Source organism: Scyliorhinus canicula, chromosome 11, assembly GCF_902713615.1.
Source record: "Scyliorhinus canicula chromosome 11, sScyCan1.1, whole genome shotgun sequence".
Lineage (NCBI taxonomy): Eukaryota > Metazoa > Chordata > Chondrichthyes > Carcharhiniformes > Scyliorhinidae > Scyliorhinus > Scyliorhinus canicula.
This window is the reverse complement of record NC_052156.1, coordinates 8,315,784-8,341,307: the sequence shown is the minus strand read 5'-3', so window position 1 is coordinate 8,341,307 and position 25,524 is coordinate 8,315,784. Positions and strand designations below refer to the sequence as shown.

General features: G+C 52.0%; 1 protein-coding gene across 1 annotated transcript in view; it reads right to left on the bottom strand.

Moving 5' to 3' along the window:
• LOC119973746 (plexin-A1-like) overlaps positions 1–25,524 on the bottom strand; it is a 580,418-nt gene that overhangs the window by 117,024 nt on the left and 437,870 nt on the right. The window contains exons 11-12 of the mRNA XM_038812164.1: positions 22,032–22,128; positions 4,755–4,945 (exon numbers count right to left, since the gene is read on the bottom strand). Coding sequence (XP_038668092.1) covers positions 4,755–4,945; positions 22,032–22,128 — 288 coding nt within the window. The remainder of the gene's footprint in view (positions 1–4,754; positions 4,946–22,031; positions 22,129–25,524) is intronic.

The following is a 25,524-nucleotide window of genomic DNA, read 5'->3' as shown; positions in this document are numbered from 1 at the left end:
CCACTTAACTGTACATCTGTTGAAGAATACATTGGTAACTCCAACAGTTGAGCACTGAAATTGTTTGCAACAAGATGCAGATGAGGCTGGAAGAGTGGTATGACATGCTGGGCATGGGTTAGCAGGCCCTGTTTCAAATGTCCAGCCACAAACATCGTAGCGGGTGAACAGAAATCGGGCACGCCCTCACGAGAGGGATGAAAGGCAGAACAAACGAGAGTGAGGACGAGAGCTGGAGAGAGGGCAGCAGAGAAAGAGAGCGAGAGAGCAAGAACGAGAAAGAGCTCCAGAGAGAGAGAGACAGAGAGAAAGAGAGAGAGCGAGAGAGAGAGCGAGAGAGAGAGAAAGCGACAGAGAGAGAGAGAGCAAGAGAGAGAGAGAGAAAGATGAGAGAGTGAAAATAAATTACTGTTTGCAAGCAAACTCTTGCCTCCTCCCAACCATGCTCACTTCCGCAACACTGGCCAAAGCATTTCCCCGTTGTCTTGGCAGCGACGTGATGTGAGGTTTGTGGATAAAGTGAGAGAAAAAATTGCCCCTTAATTGGGGGGGAAAAAATATTTCAAAAATAAATGTTTCGTTTTAGCTTTCTGTGAGAAAAAATGCGATTCTGAGGCGCTTTGGAAATACTTTTAGCAGCGGATTCCTGAAAATTGTTTGGGAGGGTCATTGAAAGCAAGAGGCTTCATCTATCCAAAGCTAAAATGCAGGTCGACAATGCTGAGGGAGTGCCGCATGTTGTGTTATGGAGTTTGGAATAACATAGGCTGCCACTTGGTGCAGCTTTAAGTAAAAGATGCTCCAGACTTTGAAATGAGTTCAATGTGTTTATTGAACTATTACCACAGTTCTCAATGAGTTTGACTCTCTGCTAATCTAAATGCTGTAACTCAGTCTAACTGAACCAGCCTTGCTCTAAGCCACGTGCTGGGTGTGATGCTGAGGATACACCCTGTCTCACTCTGTAGATGTTGGTCTGTGGTAGGAGGCGGGGTGTGAGTGCCTCATCCCTTTTATAGTGGGATACCATCCCTGAGTGTCCTGACTGCTCACTGGTTGTGTCCTATTGTAAGTGTTCATTAGCTGCATGGTTGCATATCTTGACACCGCACTGTCAGATGTTCCACCTTTCTGGGGGAATGTTAAAGCGAGGATGACGGTCCGCTCTCCCTCAAGTGAACAGGGCGAGTTCTCCAAAGTGCCCCGGACAATATTTGTGCCTCGACCAACAAGAGAAAACGGGGTGACCTGTTAACCGTCACATTGACGAACGTGAGAGCTGACTTTGCACAAATTGGCTGCCACGTTTCCAACAGTGGCAACATTTGAAAAGCATATACCATCAACTGGAAAACACTTTGGGATCGCCTGATGTAGTAAACACTGACACCCAGGGAAAGGAGGAAGCGGTTTAGTCCCTTTGGCCTGTTCCACCATTCAACAGGATCGAGACTGACCTGTGACCTAACGACACATTACCCATCTTTGTGCCTTATCCCTCAAATCCTTTGCTTAAAAATTATCTTTGAATCATAGATTTAAAACTAACAATTGATCGAGCACCGATTACTTTTAGTGGAAGAGAGTTCGAAACTTCTCGTACCCGTTGTCTGGAGCTGTGCTTCCTGATTTGATTCCCGAAAGATAGGTCTTTAATTTTTAGGCTCTTTCCCCTGGCCTCCCCGACTGGCAGAAATAGTTTCTCACCAACTACCCAATCGGTTCCCCTCAATACCTTGACAACCCTGCTCAAATAATCCCTCAGCCTTCTAAATTCCCGGGAATGCAATCTTATGTTTGCCTAATCGTTCCTCGTAAATTGACCCTTGAGGCCCAGGTACCTCCTCTTCTGGGATAGTTTTTATACGAATGAAAGCTCATCCAGTCTTTGAATTTTCACTCGAATGCCAGTTCGGGAACACAAGGAATTCTGTTAGCGGCATGGAGAATAAATGCTGCTTCCGTGTAGCAAGTCAACAAACTCAGAGCCTGGGTACTGAAGAGTGCAGAGCGTTAAGTTGAAAGTGGCGAAAAGGAACAGGAATAGGCCATTCAGCCCATCGAGTCCATGCCGGCTCTCTGTCGAGCAATCCAGTTAGTCACATTCTCCCACTCTATCCCCACGGCCCTGTCGGTTTATGTCCCTCAGGTGCCCATTGAATCCCCTTTTTGAAATCAGTGTCTCCACTTCCACCATCCCAAAGGTAGCACGCGCTCCAAGTCATTAATACCTGCTGGGTCAAAATGTTCCCCCCTCAGTTCCCCCGTCCATCTCTTGCCCAAAGCCGTAAATCTCTGTTCCCCTCATCCTTGTACCATCAGCTAAACCTTTGCTTTGTCCACCTTATCTAAATATGCAATGATATGGTCCGCCTCTATCAGGTACCCCCCCCCCCCCCACCCTTTGCATAAAGGGGGAACAACCCCAGCTTCTTCAACCTACTTTGTAATTAAATTCGCTTATCCCTGGAACCACTCAGGTAAAGCTCCCCTCTCAAAGGACCTTCACACCGCGTGGGGAGTCTCTTCCCATGGGCCCCGTGTTCAAATCTAGTCTGGCCTCTCATGTCCGAGGCCTCTCTCAAAGGATTATGGACAGCACTGTTCGACCTTGCAGCTAAAAGCCAACAGGAGGAAGCTGCTTGCAAGAGTCGGTGTGCAACGGCAAAGGTGGGCCAATACGTTCCCCCCCCCCCCCCCCCCCCCCCCCCGCACCCCCCCTCAAAATTAGACAAATGCAGCAAGCGCTTCCTTCTGAAGACCTGCACCTGGCACCCTTGCCAACGCCAACCAGGGAGGAAGATGCGCGGTGTCTTCAGGAGGCGACAGAAGTGCGTGAGGGGAATGCAGTCTCCAGGCCTGTGCAACGTCGAGACACCGGAGGTCTCTGCGCCAGATGGCCTTGCTTGGAACATCAGATGACAAGCTGAAAACGCTCTGCCAACAACAGAACAAGTGGAAGGAGAGACAGCAAGAAAATAAAGTACCAGGCCCTAAGGCCCAAAATGGAAAGTACAGAAGCAGAAATTCAGCTTGCGAGATAATTAGTTTCTGGGGGCAACCATTTCTTTGGTTTTAAAAGTCACAGAACTCTCCCAAGAATGAAGTCTCCCCCTCGGGTAACTGAATTTGTGTCGCTGTCAATGTTACTCTTTTCCAACACACAATGCCTCCAAACTCTCGCGGCAAAGTTCCAACATCTTTCAACTCAAAGGACTGGCAGAAAAACACTTCAAAGACGAAGCTGAATTTTAAAACATGACAACAGAGGCTGTGAGTTGGCAGAAGGGAACATTTTAAAACATGCCATTCCGTCCTTTAAAGGGAGGGGAGGGAGCGAAGGCAGAGGGGAGGGATGAGGAGGGGTGAGGAGGGGGAGGGAGGGGGAGAGAGGGAGCGAGGGGAAGAGAGGGAGCGAGGGGAAGAGAGGGAGAGAGGGAGGGAGGGTGGGGAAGAGAGGGAGGGAAGGAGGGGTAGAGAGGGAGGGAAGGAGGGGTAGAGAGGGAGGTGGAGGGAGAGAGGGAGGGAGGGGAAAAGAGGGAGAGAGGGAGGGAGGGGTGGGGAAGAGGAGGGAGGGAGGGGAAAAGAGGGAGAGAGGGAGGGAGGGTGGGGAAGAGAGGGAGGAGAAGAGAGGGAGGGAGGGAAAGAGAGATGGTGAGGAAGGGAAAGAGATAGTGAGGGGAGGGAAAGAGAGGGAGGGGGAGGGAAAGAGAGTGAGGGAGTGGAAGGGATGGAGGGAGGGGAAGGGAGGGAGGACGCAGTTTTCAATCTGTCAAATGCAATCTGCAAAACGTTGCACTTCTCTGAATCACCTCGTGACCTTCTCGCAATCTCCACGTTGTGTAAAAAATGAATGCGTCATTTCTGTCAGCTCACCAGGGAAAAGATCAGAGTTGAGAGGAGTTAATAAGGTGCTCCACTGGAAGGTATTAAATAAACACAAATTGGTGTCTCTCAATTTTAAAAAATGACACCAAAGTCACCACGTTTTGGTGTATTTTTTGCTGCCTTTAAAATACAATCAATTCATTCATTTGCCCATTTTCTATATCAAGGCCGTGAACTAACCGGGACAACTTTAGTGATATAGCAATGGCCTGAATGTGGGTCACATTAATAAATGGGTGCACTTTGTCACACCAATGTGTTCACTTTAAACAAGAGGTTTTGTCCGCCTCACCATGGTAACCCTTTCGATAACCTGGTCGTGAGGCAATGAGAACAGCTGTCTTCATCACAAGTGAACCTTTCATTACTTTTTGCGTCTCTTTCCCCTTGCACAGGGATTTATTACGGGGTCATTTATTACCCCATGGCTTTGGTCTGGGGTGGGTTTGGGGACAGAAGCACAATGGGAAGGTTACTGGGTTAGTAACCCTGGCTGAACACTCCAGAGACACAAGTTAAAATCCCATCTCATCATTGGAACTTTAAACTCAATGAATTAATGCCAGACTCGGCCACCATGATCTCGAAACGCCTGGATTGTCATTAAAAACCCATCTGGTCCATTAGTGCTGTTCAGGGGAGGAAATCTGCCTGTCTGACCCGGTCTGGCCTACACGTGACTCCAGACCCACAGCAATGTTGCTGACTCTGAACTGCCCTCTGGTGGTGGCGAGCTGCCTCGCATGGCACTCAACCTGCAGGCCGCCACCCAGGGGCAATCAGGGATGGACACCAAATGCTGGGCCCACTCCCACCCCAGGAACGATTGACAGGAAAGGAGGATGAAGACGGCTGAAGCGGCCTACCTTGGTGATCTTGGGATCGGTGCACCTGCTGTTGGTGCTGTGCTGGTGCATCCAGTCGCTGGCGGGGGCCTGGCAGTCCTGCCGGAGCATGCACTTCTTCTCCAGCACGCACCAGCCACACTCAAACTTTGGATCGGCTTTCAGACACAGTCCACAGCTCTCCCGGAGGGCAGTGCACTTGTACAGGTGAGCTACAGAGAGGGAGGAGAGGAAGGCAAAGCAGGTGTTACACAGTTCCAGACACAGTCCGTGAACAAATACCGAGAGGGTTTCGAGAGAGATAGTCTATGAGAACACTTTGTCCACACAATCAGACACACCTTGTTGGTGCTAAACAGCAGAACATTTGACGCTCTATCATAGACAGTTCCTTATTGACAGCTCATTAAAGTTCACAACCATCTGCAAAGCAGAACGAACTGTGCTGTGGAAGACTATCGAACATCACCAACGCACAGTGGCAGCCGTATGTGTCATCTACAAGATGCACGGCAGTAACATCTACAGGCCCCTTCAAAATCCACGATCACTACCAGGTAGAAGGGCAAGGGCCTTGGGCACATGGGGAACGCCACCACGTGGAGGTTCCCCTCCAAGCCACTCGCCACCCTGACTTGGAAAGATGTCGCCGCTCCTTCACTGTCCCTGGGTCAAAATCCAGGTACTCCCTCCCTAACAGCACCGTGGGTGTACCTACACCACAGAGACTGCAGCGGTTCAAGAAGGCAGCTCACCACCACCTTCTCAAGGAAAATTCAGGCAATAAATGCTGGATCCAGCCAAATCCCACTAACAAAGTTTAAAAAAACCCATGTGAGCTGGCCCCAAATGCAGCATTGTGCCCACTGGGTATTAAAGTGGGCCCAGCTTCTACAATGTGAGTTTCTTAGATAAAGCAGGACTAAAAATTTATATCACGGAAAAATATGTTGCATTGGACAACTGTAAGCCCATTCACTCCGAAGACTAATCCTTCTACAGCACAAGTTAACCAGCTCTATAATCCGGCACAGGTACTCAATGATGTGTTTGACCAGGCAGCTTGGCTGATTGATTACACCTGCAGAGATTGAGTTGGCCCCAGAGGCTGTCGGGGACCCTGTAGGCCTCAGTCCTCATGGGCGGGTAGGCCCAAATGGCTGTCACAGCTGGGACAACTCATTTCTCTGCACCCCGCATTGCTGAGCAGTGTGCACTGTGGCTACAGGTCCCTGGGTCCTGCACTCTGCATTCAGCCAAGTGTGTTGCTGTAGGGAGGGAGTCCGTAATCCATCATGGGCAAGGAGAAACACCATTCCCCGGGGACACGAGCAGCTTGGTTAGAAGAGACAAGTGCAAGGGTTCAGTCTGCAACCGTCGCATCCCATTTGACCGAGGAGAATTTAATTGCGCCTTTATAATAATTAGTGAACAAAGAGGCATAATTCGCTGTTAATTGTTTGAAAGCTGCTACGCCCCCAAAATCGAGTAAACATTTAAAAACTATTCATTACAGAAGCGTTTAGCACAACGCGAGCAAGAAATGCAGCCTTGTAAGAATTCTGCTGTGAGGTTCTGAGTCACAGTTTGCTAAACACACGGCACTCTGTTACACATCAGAGCATAGATGCCAGCAACCCCATTATCAGTTCACACATTTATCTCAGCTGGTTCATCAATGTCCTTTCGGGAAAGAAGTCTGCCGTCCTTACCCGGCCTGGCCTACATGTGACTCCAGACCCACAGCATTGCGGTTGACTCTTGGGCGGCACGTCAGCACAGTGCTTAACACTGTTGCTTCACAGCACCAGGGTCCCAGGTTCGATTCCCGGCTTGGGTCAGTGTCTATGCGGAGTCTGCACGTTCTCCCCGTGTCTGCGTGGGTTTCCTCCGGGTGCTCCGGTTTCCTCCCATAAGTCCCGAAAGACGTGCTGTTAGGTAAATTGGACATTCTGAATTCTCCATCCGTGTACCCGAACAGGTGCCAGAATGTGGCGACTAGGGGCTTTTCGCAGTAACTTCATTGCAGTGTTAATGTAAGCCTACTTGTGACACTAATTAAGATTATTATTAATTGCCCCTCTGAAATGGCCAACCAAGCCACTCAGTTCAAAGGCAATTAGGAAAGGGCCTTTGCCATAAACACCCACATCCACGAAAGAATTTCTAAGAAGCTATTCCTGGCATTACCATGCCCTTCCCTTCCTGCATACATCAGCCCCTCCCCTTTCTGCAAGAACATACAAACATAAGACGGAGGAGCAGGAGTGGACCACACCAGTCCTCCAGCCTGCTTCACCATTCAATACAATCATGGCTGATGCGGTGCGCTTCAACTCCACATTCCCACCCACTCCCCTTACCTCTCGATCCCAAGACGAATAATCTGTCAATCCCAGTCTTAAATATACTCAACGACGGGACACCCACAACCCTCTGGGTGAATTGAAAAGATTCACAACCTTTTGAGTGAAGACAGCTCTCCTCGTATCAGTCCTGAATGATCGGCCTCTTATCCCGAGACAGTGCACCCCCCCCCCCCCCCATCCCACTCCCCCCGCAGGGGGAAACAATCTCCCACTCTCTACCTTGTCAAACTCCTTTGCTATGCTCTCCTCTAACCACCTGCCCCTCACAAACATCTCATTTTAGCTAGCTTGGCCTAATTATAATCACCCACTGGCGGGTGAAGCAGAACTAGGGGGCATAGCCTCAAAATAAGGGGAAGTAGATTTAGGACTGAGTTTAGGAGGAACTTCTTCACCCAAAGGGTTGTGAAGCTATGGAATTCCTTGCCCAGTGAAGCAGTTGGGACTCCTTCATTACATGTTTTTAAGATAAAGATAGATAGTTTTTTGAAGAATAAAGGGATTAAGGGTTATGGGGCGAAATTCTCCGACCCCCACGACGGGTGGGAGAATAGCGGGAGGGCCTTCCCGACATTTTTGCCGCCCTCCCGCTATTCTCCCCCCCCCCCCCCCCCGAAGTCCCGACCCGAATCGCTGCCGCCGTTTTTTTACGGCCGGCAGCGATTCTCAGCTGTTAGATGGGCCGAAGTCCCAGCCCTTTCCGCCGTTTTTACGAACGGCAAACACACCTGGTCTTGCCGTTCGTAAAAACGGCGTCACAAACTCGCTTTTTATAACCATGGCACCGATTGGCACGGCAGTACCACGGCCGTGCCAAGGGTGCCATGGGCCCGCGATCGGTGGGCACCGATCGCAGGCAGCGGGCCCGATGCCCGCGCACTACTTGTCCTTCCGCCGCCCCGCAGTATCCATTCGCGGGGCGGCTGAGGGGCAACCCGGCCTGCGCATGCGCGGGTTTCGCGCAAAAACGCGATGACGTCACCCGCGCATGCGCGGGTTGGAGTCTTCCAAACTGCGCATGCGCGGCTGACGTCATATGACGCGTCAGCCGGCGCTAACTCCAGCAAGCGGGCTTAACGATTTTCGTTAAGCCCGTCTTGCCGGAGCCTACGGCGTCGGGCTGCTAGCCCCGACCGGGGACCAGAATCGGTCCCCGGTCGGGAAGGGGCGCGCTGCCGTAAAACCCGCCCGGGTTTTACGGCAGCTTTACGATTTCTCCCGTTTTGGGAGAATCTCGCCCATGGTGTTCGGGCCGGAAAGTGGAGCTGAGTCCACAAAAGATCAGCCATGATCTCATTGAATGGTGGAGCAGGCTCAAGGGGCCAGATGGCCTACTCCTGCTCCTAGTTCTTATGTTCTTATAATCCACCTCATGAAGGTGCCTCCTGTTCCCCTCCATAGGTAGACAAATCAATTGTAAGGCACATCTCTGCCAGTTTTCAGTTTTCACATCTCTGCCAGTATTGCACCAATACTCAATAGAGGCCTCAAGAGATCTTGGAATCAACGAGGTCCATCATTTCCTCAAATATCTCTAATTTTTTTAGCCGGCTGCTCCCTCTTGGCTCCACCAACACTAGTTGCGCATCTTCTTGGAGGGTTGATTACATAACCTCTCGCCTCCAATTGCGTCCCTTTCCCTCAATCATCTTCCCTCAATGCATTGCCCCGTCTTCAGGCAGCCAGTTCTAAGGAGTCGAAAGCCCAAATGGGTCATTTTTGGCTGTCAAGTTAAACAACCCTTTCCCCCCTCTTTACCCATAATTATTACAGTGTCCAAAATTATTTTTCTTCGGGTTTTCATTCACAGCCGGGCCCCAGAGCAGAATCCTCATTTCCAGGAGACTCCGGGTCATGGCTGGAGGGTTAGGAACCGTATCTCCATCCCTCCCAGTCAACAGGCCCTTCTCACTGCCACTGCGGCCTTCATACAGCTCAGCACTGCCAACGTCTGCGTACCTTCACCAAGAGGCTTTGTAAGACTGTTCAAAAACAGGACATGGAGTCTGAGAGAGAGAGTAAAGGATTACCTCACCCAGCAGGTAATGAATGAAAACAGTAAACATGACAAAACAGTTGGTGTTCACAGTTTTTCACTGCCGGTAGCCAATTCCTTCCCCCGCTACGTCTCCAAGGCATCGTATTTTTCATTTTGCAGGAAACAGGAGCAAAGTCAGTCAGTCCTCCTCCGTGGTTTGTGGGCAGCACGGTAACTTCACAGCGGCAGGGTCCCAGGTTCGATTCCCAGCTTGGGTCACTGTCTGTGTGGAGTCTGCACGTTCTCCCCCGTGTCTGCGTGGGTTTCCATCCGGGTGCTCCGGTTTCCTCCCACAAGTCCCAAAAGACATGCTTGTTAGGTGAATTGGACATAATGAATTCTCCCTCAGTGTACCCAAACAGGCGCCGGAATGTGGCGACTAGGGGATTTTCACAGTAACTTAAATGCAGCGTTAATGTAGGCCTACTTGTGACTATAAAGATTGTTAAAAAGAAAATTTAAAAACAAATTTTTTGCGGAAGGTTACTGTTGTGTTATGCTGCTTTGTGTAGCATAAGCTGGTTCCTTGATGTATGCTTTGACAAAGGAAGACTATGAAATGAGTTCAATGTGTTTATTGAACTATTAACACAGTTCTTAAATGAGTTCAACTCTCTGCTAATCTAACTGTAGTAACTCAGTCTATCTTTACCAGTCTTCTCTAAGCCACGTGCTGGGTGTGCTGCTGCTGATCAACCCTGATGTACTCTCTAGATGTCTGTTTGTGGAAAGAGACAGAGCAATGGCGGGATTCTCCGACCCCCCAGCCGGGTCGGAGAATCGCCGGGGGTCGGCGTGAATCCTGCCCCCACCAGCCACCGTATTCTCCGGCCCTCCAAAATTCGGCGCGGCGTGAGTCACGCCGCCCGCCCCGGAGAATGGCAGAGGACCGGCACAACTCAATGGGTGCCGGGGCTGCCCGAAATCTCCGGCCCCCGATGCGCCAAAGCCCCGCTGGTTTTTTGCTGGTCCCGCCGGTGTGGATCAGACTAGGTCCAGTACCGGTGGGACCTGGCGGTGTGGGCGGGATCCGGGGGGGGGTGGAACGCGGGGTGGTTTGGCCCCGGGGGGTGCCCCCACGATGGCCTGGCTCGCGATCGGGGCCCACCGATCGGCGGGCGGGCCTGTGCCGTGGGGGCACTCTTTTACTACGCGTCGGACTCTCGCCGGCTGGCGGAGTCCCTTCGGCCCCGGCTGGCGTGGCGCCAGAGCCTTCCACGCCGGTCGGCGGGGCGCGAACCACTCCGGCGCCGGCCTAGTCCCTGAAGGTGCGGAGGGTTCCGGAGTGGTCCACGCCACTCTGTCCCGCTGGGACCCCCGCCCCACCGGGTACGGGAGAATCCCGCCCCATGTGTGCCCTGTCCTTTTATATGGGTTGTGTAATGCCCCCTTGTGGTAATGCCACCTCTGGGTGTCTTGACTGCTCATTGGTTGTGCCCTACCTTATGTGTTCATTCGCTGCATGTCTGTAAGTCATGGCTTCTCTGGTGCTCCCTCTAGTGGTTACTTAGTTGTAGTGTATTTACATTAACCCCTTGTGTATTTACAGTGATGCAGATCACCACAGTTACTCGCTCTGACCAGATGTATTTCTCGAGACGGTGTCATTGACCTCCCAACATCCCAGCTCTGGCTCCTGTCACTGCACACCCAACACCTTTCACCTCAGTTGGAAATGTAACGGACCCTTCATTACTTGATTACATAATTCCTATCTGCCAGATTTGGCCTTTTCTAACTCCACCGCCATCGCGAATAACTGATGAATCCAGGCACTCAGAGGAGATTAAAACTAAAGCACCATTGTATTTTAACCTCGCCCAATGATTTTTCTTTCCCCCAGGATTGCTTTCGGCATATTAATCTTTCTACAAAACCAGGGGCTGGGCTAAGTTTCGATTTCGCCCGCGAGGTAACCTTTGCAGAATTAAAATGAGCCGTAAAGGGAAGCTGTAATTACATTAACATTCCTCCGGTAAAGTCTCCAACCCTACCGCCCGCACAACTCTGGCTAATTTGAGCCCACCTCATCGCTCAGGACCCCACTGGCACCTGCTTGGCTGCTAGCTTTAATGGGATGCGGCGAGGAGCTCATTTGTCAACAGCGCAGAAGAAAAATCTCCCCATGGCCTAATTTCATTATTGAGGGGCCTGTCGAGCGACGGTGGGTTAAACCAGCGAAGAACGAAGACAGCAAGGCACGGGAGAACAGTTTTACACCGCTGACAATCCATTCCTCACCTGCCATGTCCATAATGCATTAAATTCCACCACCCCCCTGGCACAGTGGCGCTGAGGACCCGGGTTCAAATCCCGGCCCAGGGTCACTGTCCGTGTGGAGTTTGCACATTCGCCCCATGTTTGCGTGGGTTTCATCCCCACAACCCAAAGATGTGCAGGGTAGGTGGATTGGCCACACTAAATTGCCCCTTAATGTTTTGAAAAAATAATTGGGTACTCTAAATTTTTTTTTTTTTAAATAAATAAAATCCACCACCCCCCCTCAACACCATTTACCTCAGTAACACCCAGCCAGTCGGGAGGTACCTGGTCAGATGGTTCCTTACTGTCAGAGTCAGCCTTTACCTCCCCTTCCCCACTCCCAGTCACCAACAGATAATTAACAAAAGCAATCAGCGAAAATTAAAACAAGAACACCATTTCATTTTAAACACCTTCCCTCTCTCGCCAACCCCTTCCCTCCGCCAAATGTTGCTTTTGACAATGTCCGGGAGATTGATCCGTCAATCCCGGAAACTCCAGGACAATCCTGGAGGGTTGGCAACCCGTAGAGGGAGCGGTTTCGAACCTGGCAATTCTGAGGAATCCTAACGGCCGTGCTTAGCGATGCCAAGTGAACATGACTCGAATCACAGGGCCCCCAGTGATCCCTTGGACAAGCAGTGAAGGAGCCATCCTGGATGGTTTGCGAGCTGCTCCCCACCCGCATTGAGGGAAGTTGGTAAAATATTGGCCCATCTTCAGGTGATTTTAGGACCAAGCCCCTTGGTGGGCCGCCTTAGCCAAGAGTCCACCGAGGAATCTAATAGACCAAACCCCCAGGCCCGTGGGTGCTCCAGCATTTAATACACTCAAGAGTATTGACCCCTCGATAAATCAAAGGGTACGGGGGGGGGGGGGGCAAGGAAGGGGAGGGGGGGGGGCAAGGAAGGGGGGGGGGGCAAGGAAGGGGAGTGGGGTTTGAGGCAGAAGATCAGCCGCAATCATACTGAATGGTGCAGCAGGCTAGAGGGGCTGAATGGCCTGCTCCTGACTCTTATCTTCAACCCAAGAGGAAAACGCAAAACACATTTGTGCCGGGGTTATAATACTAATAATAATCTCTATTGTCACAAGTAGGTTTACATTATCACTGCAATGAGGTGACTGTGAAAATCCCCTAGTCGCCACACTCCGGCGCATGTTCGGGAATTCAGAATGTCCAAAATACCCAATAGCGCGTCTTTCGGGACTTGTAGGAAGAAACCGGAGCAGGGCAGCACGGTGGCGCAGTGGTTAGCACTGCAGCCTCACGGCGCCGAGGTCCCAGGTTCGATCCCGGCTCTGGGTCACTGTCTGTGTGGAGTTTGCACATTCTCCCCGTGTCTGCGTGGGTTTCGCCCCCACAACCCAAAGATGTGCCGGTTAGGTGCATTGGCCACGCTAAATTGCCCCTTAATTGGAAAAAATTAATTGGGTACTCTAAATATTTAAGAAGAAGAAAAAAAGAAACCTGGAGCACAGACAGTGACCCAACCCGGGAATCAAACCTGGGACCCTGCGCCGTGAAGCCATAGTGCTAACCACTATGCTACCGTGTTACCCTGGTTGGGTTAGGGTTGGGGGTTCCGGGGTTAGTGGGGAACAGGATTGAGGGAAGGAGGGGCAGAGGCGAGGCAGCAAAGTTGCAGAGTCAACAAGAGCTGGCCAGGAGACCGAGAGGAATTTGCACAACTTCTTAAAAAATAAATTTAGAGCACCCAATTATATCCCCCCCCCCCCCACCACCCAATTATATTCCCCCCCCCACCACCCAATTATATCCCCCCCCCCCACCACCCAATTAAGAGGCAATTCAGCGTGGCCAATTCATCTACCCTGCACATCTTTGGGTTGTGGGGGTGAGACTCACGCGGTCATGGGGAGAATGTGCAAACCCCACACAGACAGTGACCCAGAGCCGGGATTGAACCTGGGTCCTCAGCGCTGTGAGGCAGCAGTGCTAACCACTGCATCAACGTGCCGTCCCCCCAGAATTTGAACAACTTAAGTGCAAGAACAGAGATTGCGCCCACCTTGTGAACGGGGCGTAGCGGCTACATGACAGAGAATAGGTGCCGTTGAAGATAGATAGAAGGATGGACTGCAAATCCAGCTTTGTACATCACCATTGGCAACGTCATCTTTATTCTTTGATGGAAGATTTCAGTCCAGTGTTCACTTTAATGACAGCACATTGAAATCTCTCTTGCGGAACTACAAACTATAGGGTAGTGGAATAGTTATGTTACTGGAATAGGAATCCAAAGAAGGTTGAATCAAATATCACAGTCAGCAGCTAAAGAATTTCCATTCAATTCAAGGAAATAGAAAATCTGAAGTGAGCAGAATTGACGATGAGGATGCAGGATAATTGGAAAAAAAAAGTCCAACCGGCTCACTGATGTTATTGAGGGGAAGGTAAATCTGCTTCTCCTGACCTGACCGGGGTCTGTGCGTGACTCCAGTTACACACCAATCTGCTTGACTCACAAGGAATAGGGCTAGGGGAGGCCATTCTGCCCTTCGAGCCAGCTCCGCCATTCAAATAAGATTAAGGGCGGGATTCTCCAACCCCCCCCCCCCCCCCCCCCCCCCCCCCCCCGGGGCCGGGTCGGAGAATCGCGGGGGCGCGGCGTGAATCCTGCCGAATTCTCCAGCGCCGTTTTTTGGGCGGGGGCGGGGATCGTGCTGCACCGGTCGGGGGCTATTGGCAGTCCCACCCCCCCACCCCCCCACCGGCGATTCTCCAGTCCCCGATGGGCCGAGCGGCCGCCCGTTTTCGGCCAGTCCCACCGGCGTGGATTAGACCAGGTCCGTACCGGCGGGACCTGGATCTGAGTGCGGCCTGCGGAGTCCTCGGGGGATCCAGCCCGGGGAGAGGGAGGGGCTACGGTGCCCTGGCCCCCGATCGGGGCCCACCGATCCCGCCTGTGCCATGGGGGCACTCTTTCCCCTCCGCGCCGGCCTGTGTAAAGCTCCGCCATAGCCAGCGTGGAGAAGAAACCCCCTGCGTATGCGCGCCGCCAACCACTACAGCACCAGCCTAGCCCCCGAAGGTGTGGAGGATTCTGCAGCGTCCGGGCAGCCCGAAGCCGGAGTGGTCCCGCCACTCTTTGCCGCTGGTACAGCCCGTCCCGCCGGATACTGGAGAATCCCGGCCTGAGATCATGGCTGAGCTTTACCCTCTTCCCCTATTATTCCATATCCCTCAACTCCCTCGGTACTCCAAAACTACCCTCCTCATCAATTTACTCCCAATGACTCTGCATTCACAGCTCTCAGGACTAGATTCTCTGGTTCTGAAGCTATGCCATCATGCCAGCGTGGGAACCGTGGTGTTTTACTCCCGAACATTGGCCGCAAAACGGCCACCGATGCCCCATTTTGCTGGGGGCTAACATGCCAGCAGGGTACAGCAGCCGACTATAGCTGCCGATACAGCCTGGAGAATTGCCGAATCCGTGGCCATGCATACACACGGCGTTGGCCTACAGCGTCTGTGCCGTGCCACATGGCGCCAGCCGCCTGCAAAGTAATGCCCCCCCGCCCCCCTTTGGCCGGTTCGCGAGCCCCGGACCACCCCCCAACAGTGGCCCCCAGCCCCTGACAAAGTCCCCCTTGCGCACGGATTGGCCGCCCCCCGACTGTGGCGGTGTTGGACTGAGTCTGCAGCTGCCATGCTGAGTTCCCAACGGATGATACCACACGTGTCCCGCGCCATCGGGAACTCGGCCGGTCGGGGGTGGAGCATCAGGGGGGTGGGCCTCAGGCAATGTCCTGAGGCCATCGATACGACGCACGACGTGCTCACTGTGTATGTCACTTTGGAGGGGGCGGATATCTGCGAAAGCGACGCCGCCCCTGACATCGACGAGAACGGTACTCTCCGGCTGATCGACGAATGTGATTTTGAGTTGATGCTCCTTTTTAATAGTAGGAAGACTCTTTTCATTGTACAGGCCATTCCCTTTGTAATGACTGCCCAGTGAAGTGGCCTAACGTGATGGGGATGGGCAATTGAAATGTTGGCCGGGTCAGCAATGCCCACATCTCCAAAATGAATTTGAACAAAACGCGCCAGGTTTGATTTACAGGAAATTGCTCAACTTCACTGGGAAAACTTGACTAACTTTGTGATGAAGCTTTAACATTTAAATGGCGCTAGAACGGGAAATGTTGATGCTTCACAAAAGGAGCTGGCTGTCGTTGTGCGCCAGTCACTGATGGAAAGCAAGCAGTTACAGCAAGTCGTTAGGAAGGCAAATGGTGGGCAGCGCGGTGGCCTAGTGGTTCGGGCTAGGACTACGGCGCTGAGGACCTGGGTTCGAATCTCAGCCCTGGGTCACTATCCGTGTGGAGTTTGCACGTTCTCCTTGTGTCTGTGTGGGTTTCCCCCCCGCAACCCAAAGATGTGCAAGGTAGGTGGATTGGCCACGCTAAATTGCCTCTTAATTGGAAAAAATTATTGGGGACTCTAAATTTTTTTTTAAAAGGAAGGCAAATGGTAGGTTGGGCTTCATGGCAAGAGGACTTGAGTACAGGAGAAAGGATGTCTTGCTGCGAGACCACACTTAGAATATTGAATACGTGTGCCGTTTTGGTCTCCTCATATAAGAAAGAATATACTTGCCACAGAGGGTGTGCAGCAAAGGTTCACCAGACTGATTCCTCGGATGGCTGGATTGTCTACGAGGAGAGATTGAGTCGACTGGGCCTGTATTGACTGGAATTTAGAAGAATGAGAGGGAAACTCACTGAAACGTATAAAATTCCGCAGGGCTTGACAGGCTCGATGTTTCCTCTGGCTGACGGGGAGAGGGGAGGGGTGGGGGGTGGATCTCGAACCAAAGTTAAAAACTCTGAGACCGATAAAATGGTCTTCAAGCTCCCCATCGACATTCCAGCTCCTTTGACCCACCCGGCTTTTTCAGGAGGAATTTCAAAGCGAAATTCAGTCTCTCGACTTTTGAATGAAAGAGGAGAATAGAATCAAGTGTGTGAAGAGTCTCAAGTGGCTGTTGGCTCAGAGGAAACGCGCTCTCATTAAGGTGATCACATCATTCTGAATGGCATAAGGAGACATTTCTGCGCCCTTGACAACCTGCACTATTTTTTTTTGCATCAATAAACACGCAGGGTTCAAAAGTTGGGCATTTCTATCCCTAATTTCTGCAGTCACTACTCTGGTTGGTTCTATCCGATCCTCTGCCACTATGCAGTTAAATAGAAACACATAGATGACTGGGAAGCAATAATCCCCGGGATTATCAATACGTTGAGCATTAGGAGTGGCCCTCAGCAACTCTTTGCTTTAGACTGGTCAGTTGGAGGACAACAAAATTGTACAAAGCACTTCACGTGTGGTCTCACCAACGGCTGATAAAACAAGGGGCTGGTTTAGCTCAGTGGGCTGGACAGCTGGTCCGTGAGGCAGAGCGAGACCAGCAGCGTGGGTTCAATCCCCGTACCGGCTGAGGTTATTCGTGAAGGCCCCACCTTCTCAACCCTTGCCCCTCGCCTGAGGTGTGGTGACCCTGAGGTTGAATCACCATCAGCTCTCCCCCCCTCAAAGGGACTATAGTTTACCTCAAATAGCAGGAAAAACAGAAAATATTCAAAGTAGTTGTGCAATTCTGGCACCAACTGTAGCAGGCAGAAAATCTCCACCCTTCCTTTTCTTGCGATTCCACACCCTTTCCACTAAAGCTTGCTCAACGAGTCTTACATTACCCAGTCCTGATGAAAGGTCGTTAGCTCTGTTCCTCTATCTGCGGGTGCCGCCCTGACCTGCGGGGTCGTCAGCTCCGGCATGCAATACGTGACCCGGCCATTGGAGTATTTCCAGTGTCTCCTGGGCTTTTTCCAAAGCAAGATCATCGTGCGACGGCGGCATTGAGGAAACAATCAATCAGCGGCAACAAAGCTGACGCAGGAATGAACTGCGGGAACCTCCCTGCTCTTCTCCCGAGACTGAAGGTTTTACGTCCACCCAAGAGGGTAGCCAGGGTCTGAAAGACGGCACCTCGGAGAATGCAGCATTCCCTCGGTGCTGCCCAAGGAGTGTCAGCCTAGATTCTGGGGTTAGGTCTATAGAGTGGGGAGTCAGATAGGAGTCAGATATTTCATGCCCCAGCATTCAGTTTCTCGCCCTGACTAGCCCTGGACCAATGTGATGCGACATATGGGGCGGGATTCTCCCGTACCCGGCGGGGCGGGGGGTCCCAGCGGGATGGAGTGGCGTGAACCACTCCGGCGTCGGGCTGCCCCAAGGTGCGGAATCCTCCGCTCCTTCAGGGGTAGGCCGGCGCCGGAGTGGTTTGCACCCCGCCGGCTGGCATGGAAGGCCTTTGGCGCCACGCCAGCCGGGGCCGAAGGGATTCCGCCAACCGGCGAGAGTCCGCGCATGCGCGGGAGCATCAGCGGCTGCTGACGTCATCCCCGTGCATGCGCGGGGGGGAGGGGGTTCACCTACACATCGTCCATCACAGAGGCTGACACGGCCGACGTGTAGGAAAAGAGTGCCCCCATGGCACAGGCCCGCCCGCGGACCGCCCCGATCGCGGGCCAGGCCACCGTGGGGGCACCCCACAGGGCCAGATCGCCCCGCGCCCTCTCAGGACCCCGGAGCCCGCCCATGCCACCAGGTCCCGCCGGTAAGGGACCTAGTCTAATCTATGCTGGCGGGTCTGGCAAAGAACCAGCGGGACTTCAGCCCATCGCGAGCCGGAGAATCGCCGGGAGGGAGGGGCGCTGTGAGCGGCCGCCGGCCAGCGCGGCGCGATTACCGCCCCCGCCAAAACTCCGGTGCCGGAGAATTTGGCGGACGGCGGGGGCGGGATTCACGTCGCCCCCCAGCGATTCTCCAACCCGGCCGGGGCGGGGGGGTGGGTCGGAGAATCCCGCCCAATCTTCTGAAAGCTGCTCCTCAGAGGGTCCTGGTGGCCAGATTCTGCAACTACATGTAGCAAATGACACTGGTTAGCCAAGCGAGATAGCCCAGCGACGCAGAGTAATGCTTGTGGGCAGGAAGTTCGTGAGGCATCTGCCTCTGGAGATGATGGACCGAGCTCAGGGTGTCCGTCACTTCTGGACTGAACGTTGTCTGTTGTTGGTGTAGAGGCTGATTCGTGAGTGACAGTCCCTGCCTGGCACACGCTAAGTGCTTTGGCCCGAGATTGACCAATGTCTTGTTCCCTCTGCTCGGTTCTCTCTCTTCCACCATCTGGACATTTCTGTTGTCTTCTGCTTCTTCCACAACCTTCCTGACTGCTCGTTTCCAAACGCTCCGGTTTCCATGCATTGACTCCGATTCCAGTCAGCTTGAAGCCTCGCTCACAGATACCTTGGTTTTATGGATGTGGGTGACCTGTTGGCCTTGTGCTGATAGCAAGCTGGTCCTAAAGCCCATCTTTGTGGGTGCGGCCGTCAACCATTTGACTCACGTGGCCCAGTCATCAGAGTCGTTGCTGTTTCAAGAGAGCAAACCTGCTGGGGTTTCCTGCATGATGATGTTCTGACATAATCGGGTCCTCTGTCTTGCCAGGTAATGCCCAACATTGGCTTGAGGCAGCGGGGGTGAAAGCTCAGCTGCTTTTCTTGGCTTGTCACTGTCGCCTGTGCTTCGCGACTGTGGAGGAGGAGGATGACAATATGTGCCTGGTCCACATGGAGCTTTGATCCAAAATACAATCTGCCTGTGGGTCCACCCTCGACCTCTCAACTTTGACATGACAGCTGCGGCCTTGGCAATCCCGATGCTGATTTTGGCATCCAGAGACAGATTGCTGGTAATTGTTAATCCAAGGTTTGTGAAGCTGTTGACGACCTTGAGAGTGAGGTCCTTGATGTTGATTGAAGGTAGAGTCTCCTTGACCTGGCTCATAATTGTCAGTCCAAACGCCTTTCTGGTCTGGGAGAGCCGACCCACAAGTTGCTGTCAGTGAATGTCAGTGTGGGATAGCAGCACGGGGTCATCTGCAAACTGCAACTCACGGACTAGGACATTTCACACTTTGACCTTGGTGTGCAGTCTTCCCAACATTTGATCGAGTATCGGGCGAGAACCTCAAACAATGTTTTTAATTTGTAGAAGTGTGAGGAAAGGGTGCTTCACCCCAGGAGTGAATAGGTATCTTTAATGTTGAAACAAACTTTAATTTCAACACAGAATTAACCACATTAACATCAAAGAAACAAGCTTTCCAATTATCAATGGAACCGTTCTTAAACACAAGGAAACACCTCAACTTACTATCTATTAACTCCAATTAAGCAACCAAATACAGTTCAAATATCGCTGAAAAGTAAAGTTAATAAAAACAGATTACTTGCTCAGTTGTGTGGAGACTTTTGGAGAGAGAGAAGTCTCAGAAGCAGACCCTGTACATTTCTGCTCAATCTAACATTTGGCATAAATGCTATTCAACTTAAAATCTTTCTGTCTTGTCAGACTCAAATCCTATGGCAAAATGCAATACTGTAGGCAGACTTGGCTCCTCCAATTAATTGCAGCATCTGTATCCCATGAAGATGGCACATGGCCTGCTTAGCTAGGACTGAATACAACCCTTAATAAATGAGCTACTCGCCAGGGATCTACAACAATCATACCCATGTTCCATGAGCCGTTTATATGTAAATAAGTAAATAGTTAGAATCAATCATGACTTCTCCTTTTACAATTTCTTAATTACAGCTTTAACAGACACATAGGGGGCGATTGTCCGAGCCCCACGCCGGAGAATCGCCGCAACAGCGCCACGATGCCGGTGCGCGATTCTCCGAGGTGCAGAGAATTGGCGCCATTTGCGCCGGCGTGTTTGACGCGGCGCCAGCCGCGGGCTGCTGGAATCGGCGGTGCCGTCGATTCTCCGGCCCAGATGGGCCAAGCGGCCGCGCGGATTTGACAGAGTCCCGCCGGCGCCGTTCACGCCTGGTCGCTGCCGGTGGGAACTCTGCGCGAAGGGTCGGTGGGCGGCCTGTGGGGCGGGGAAAAGCGCTCCTTCACCGGGGGGACCTCCGATGGGGTTTGGCCCACGATCGGGGCCTACCGATCGGCAGGCCAGCCTCCCCCCCCATTCCCCCCCCCCCCCCCCCCCCCCCCGGCCTACTTTCCTGCCCGGCCGGCCCCTGAACACCGACGCCATGTTGAGTCGGAGCCGGCGCGAACCGCTCCAGCACCGTTCTGGCCCCCTGTGGGGGACAGAATCAGTCGTCCCCGTGCCCGAAACGCGACGGCGTTCACGCCGGCGCAAACACTTCGTCTCCATTTTGGAGAATTGCACCCGTAGTCTGAATATCTTAACCGAGGTTCTTTAATATCACTGCAACAAATATGTACCTTAACCCAGGCTCTTAAAAATCTTACTGCCAAAAATATAACATACATACCAATTGCTTACATTCAGCACAATGCAAATAAAATACAGTTTGTCCTTTAATGTGTTGCGGCTGATCTTAATTTACTTGGTTTCCAGTGTAAGGATCGCAGCTACAATGCATTGTCCAAATTAATTGATGGGTTTCTGGCTGGGCCAGAATTAATTTGCCATCCCTAATTGCCCTCAAGACGCTGGTGGTGAGCTGCCTTATTGAACCGCTGCAGTCCGTGTGGTGTAGGTACACCCACAATGCTGTTAGGGAGGTAGTATCAGAATTTTAATCCAGCGACACTGAAGGAATGGTCGATATATTTCCAAGACAGGATGGTGAGTGACTTGCAGTGGGATAACACTGTGGCTTCGCAGTGCCAGGGTCCCAGGTTAGACTCCCTGCTTGGGTCACTGTCTGTGAGGAGTCCGCACGTTCTCCCCGTGTGTGCGTGGGTTTCCTCCGGGTGCTCCGGTTTCCTCCCACAATCCAAAGACGTGCAGGTTAGGTGGATTGGGCATGCTAAATTGCCCCAGTGACCAAAAAGGTTAGGAGGGATTATTGGGTTATGGGGATAGGGTGGAAGTGAGGGCTTAAGTGGGTCGGTGCAGACTCGATGGGCTGAATGGCCTCCTTCTGCACTGCATGTTTTATGTCTAATTTAAAAAAAACATTAAATCTCAAACAAAGTTACTGAAATATATTATCTGGTGATTGTCTGATTGTTATTTATGGAAATTTAGGGCAGCACGGTGGCCTAGTGGTTAGCATTGCTGCCTCATGGCGCCGAGGTCCCAGGTTCAATCCCGGCTCTGGGTCACTGTCCATGTGGAGTTTGCACATTCTCCCCGTGTTTGCGTGGGTTTCACCCCCACAACCCAAAGATGTGCAGGGTGGGTGGATTGGCCACTCTAAATTGACCCTTAATTGGAAAAAATGAATTGGGTACACTAAATTCAAAAATTAAAATTTTTTAAAATTTATGGGAGTTTGCCGTGCATGGATTGGCTGCTGATATCCTGCATTCCAACAGTGACATCTTTGACTGTATGGTTCATTGGCACATCCCAAGCTTGTAGGAGGTGCTACATAAATGCAAGTCCTTCTTTTTAACCAACCCAATTCCTTCATCCAACACTTGCAAACATGGTTGCCTCCCAATATGTATAAAGCCACAGACCTCATTAATGAGGTCTTGGGATCTGTAGCTATGAGTAATGCCCATGGAAGAACATGCCTTCTTTAATCCGCTGACAATACCTTTGATGTTGGCAGGATTGTCGATGACAAAATTCCCATTCCATACGACAGAGAGATCCACAGGCAGGTCGCTGATGTCATTTCCTTCATACGTGTACTGGAAGAAAAAGACAAAACAGGATTGTTAAATGTGGGTGTCTATTGTTAGATGTGATTCCATGATTGGGCAGCACTTACTGAACAACCCCGAACACGCTAATAGCGATACTGACAACCAGCAACATGGCTTGTATACTCTTGCTAGAAATGATAGGCATTCATAAGCAGGGACCCGTTCCTTGCAAACAAAAGGAATATGTTCAAGCCTTGTGTCTTTTTGAATTACCCAGGAGCCTATAGCATCCTGTCACTTTCTCCATGGCGTGACTTAACTACCAACCACCACCCTAATCTCCTGTAGCATAAATTTTATGCGATCATTTGAAATTTGGCATTTGTCCTGATGAGTGTAAAATGAAAAGCTTTGGCAACATGTCTCTCTTTTCAGCAATATAAAAGGAGGGGTGCTTTAGCCACGTGATTATGGGCGAGTGGGGGGGGGGGGCATTCACTGGAGGGAGCAAGTCCCTTTTCCTATCTGATTTACCAGAATAATTACCATTCACCTGTTTGAGGGGGTTTTTGCAGACACAAAATGGCCGCCCCATTTTTCTAGGAGCTGACAGAAGCACGGATTGGCTGAATGGCCTCCTTCTGCACTGTGTGATTCTATAATTATGGTGACATGACAGCACTTATTGCTCCTCATAAAATCGCAGTACCTCGCGGTGCTGAAGACGGCTATTCCACCCACTCTGACTGGAGGGGAGCCAAGAAACTTCAAAGATCTTCACTTAGAGGCTGTCCAATTTGGGTCTTTTGAAGAGACTTGATAAGGGACCAAACAACCTTCCTTTCTTTCCCTCGTGGTTCTTTAAATAGTAAGTTTTGCTTTGTACATGTTTAGGTCATTTAAAGGTGGTTGGGTTCCCTCAGAATCAAGAACATTGCTGAGTTCCGCATTGTACAGCATCGACAATGTTATCGGAGGGCATCAATCCCTGTCACGAGCCTTCGCTCCCTCATTTATTACCCAACTTGCAAGTCTCTGGGTGAGGAATTCACTTCCCCAAAAACAGCAATAACATTCAATTACAATTACTTTTAAGCTTGTTTCACTAATCAATTGTTCCTGTTCAATTCTCCCTTCAAAGTGTCACACAAGCCACTTGGAGAGTTTGCGAGGGTCCTTTCAAGGGTGCGCTGAAAATGTACCAGAATAGCTCAATGGATGGGGCATTTTAGCTGCAATGTGAAGTCAGAGGAGGCGGGGTCGTTCACTTTGAAGCAAGGTCTTCAATGGCGAGGAGATTTGGTCGAGGTGTCACACAGGTGAGGTGAGAGTGACTGCCCTCGATATCGAGGTGACATTTGACCAAGTGTGGCATCGAGGAGGCCAGGCAAAGTTCAAGTCAATGAGAACCAGGGGAAAATCTCTCCGCTGGTTTGAGTCATACCTGGCACAAAGGACGATGGCTGTGGTGGTTGGAGGACAATCAACAGCTGGACTTCCTCAGGTTAGTGTCTTAGGGCAGCACGGTGGTGCAGTGGTTAGCACTGCTGCCTCACAATGCCGAGGTCCCATCCCGGCTGTGGGTCACTGTCCGTGTGGAGTTTGCACATTCTCCCCGTGTTTGCGTGCTTTTCGCCCCCTACAACCCACAGATGTGTTGGGTAGGTGGATTGGTCACGCTAAATTGCCCCTTAATTTAAAAAAATTAATTGGGTACTCTCAATTTATTTTTTTAAAAGGTTAGCGTCTGAGGCCCAACCGTTTTCAGCTGCTTCATGAATGGCCTTCCCTCCCTCATAAGGTAGCAAGTGGGGGTGTCCACTGATGACTGCAAAAGTTCAGCACTATTTGCAACTCTTCAGATACTGAAGCAGTCTGTGCTCGTGTTCAGCAGGATTGGGCAATATTTAGGCTTGGACTGATAAGTGGGACGGCATTCTCCCTTACCCGGCGTGACGGAGGGTCCCGGCGTAGGGGAGTAGCGCCAACCACTCAGGGGTCGGGCCTCCCCAAAGGTGGGGAATTCTAACCACCGGAGCGGTTAGCACCAGAAGACTGGTCCAAAAAACCGGCGCCACCGGCAGCGGGGCTGGCCGAAAGGCTTTCGCCGGTCGGCGCATGCACCGGCAGTGACGTCAGCAGCAGCTGGCCGCTGACGTCACTGCCGGCGCATGCACGATGTAGGGTTCTCTTCCGCTTCCGCCATGGTGGAGGCCGTGGCGGCCGTGGAGGAAAATAGTGCACCCAGGGCACTGGCCCGGAGTCTGAGCGAGGGGCCCCGATCGCGGGCCAGGCCACCGTGGGGGCACCCCCCAGGGTTCGATCGCCCCCCGCCAGGACCCCGGGGCCCGCTCGCGCCGCTGATCCCGCCGTTCCAGAGGTGGTTCAAACCTCGGCGGCGGGAGAGGCCTCCCAGCGGCGGGACTTTGGCCCATCCGGGCTGGAGAATCACCGCTGGGGCCTCTCCGATCGGAGTGGCGAGATTCCCGCCACCGCCACTTCCCGGGTGGCGGAGAATCTCTGCCACGGCGGGGGCGGGATTTTCGGCGGCCCCAGGCGATTCTCTGACCCTGCTGGGGGTCGGAGAATTTTGCCCGTGGTTAGTAACAATCATTGACCATCTCCAACGAAAGAGAATCTAACCATCACCCCTTGACATTCAATGACATTTCCATCACTGATCCCCACCCCCACCCCCCATCAACATCCTGGGGGTTCCCATTGACCGGAAGCCGAACTGGCCCAGCCATACCATGGCTGCCACAGCAAGTCAGAAGTTAGGAATCCTGCGGCAAGAAACTCGCCACTGGCCCCCCCCAAATTCTGCCCACCATCTACAAGACACAGGTTAGGAGTGTAATAAGTGCAGCTCCACACAACACTCAAGAACAGGGCTTCCCACTTGGTGGGTCGAGATTTTGGGATTGCAAACTCCCAGGATGTGATAGGTAGTCATGTGAGTGGGGGTCACACCAAGGCTGGGGCATTAAAATGGGGTCCACCCTGTGCAAAGGTTTGGGAAGAACAGCTAAGAGTGGATCTGGAGTCACGTGTGGGCCAGACCAGATAAGGACGGCAGATTTCCTTCCCTAAAGGGTGTTTGTGAACCCAATGGGCACTTAATGCCAATCGATGGTGGTGTCATGGTCAGTTCCCACATTGTGACATCATGACTAGCTGGAATTTTCCGCGGATGCAGTGGCTCCGCCCACTGGCTGGAAAGTTAGGATCGGGGCCGTCTAAACCCCCCCCCCCCCCCCCCCCCCCCCCCGCAGGACAGGAAACCACACCCTTCGGCAGACATTAAAAAGCAGCAACGTCCAGCAGGTCGTTCTCAAGAGTTGAGGAACGTAGCTGTGGCTGAGTCACTTCGCAGAGTAATGCAATCGACATTGGGCGGAGGAGGAATGCAGCAGGAAAAGAAGTGTCAATTGGCAATGA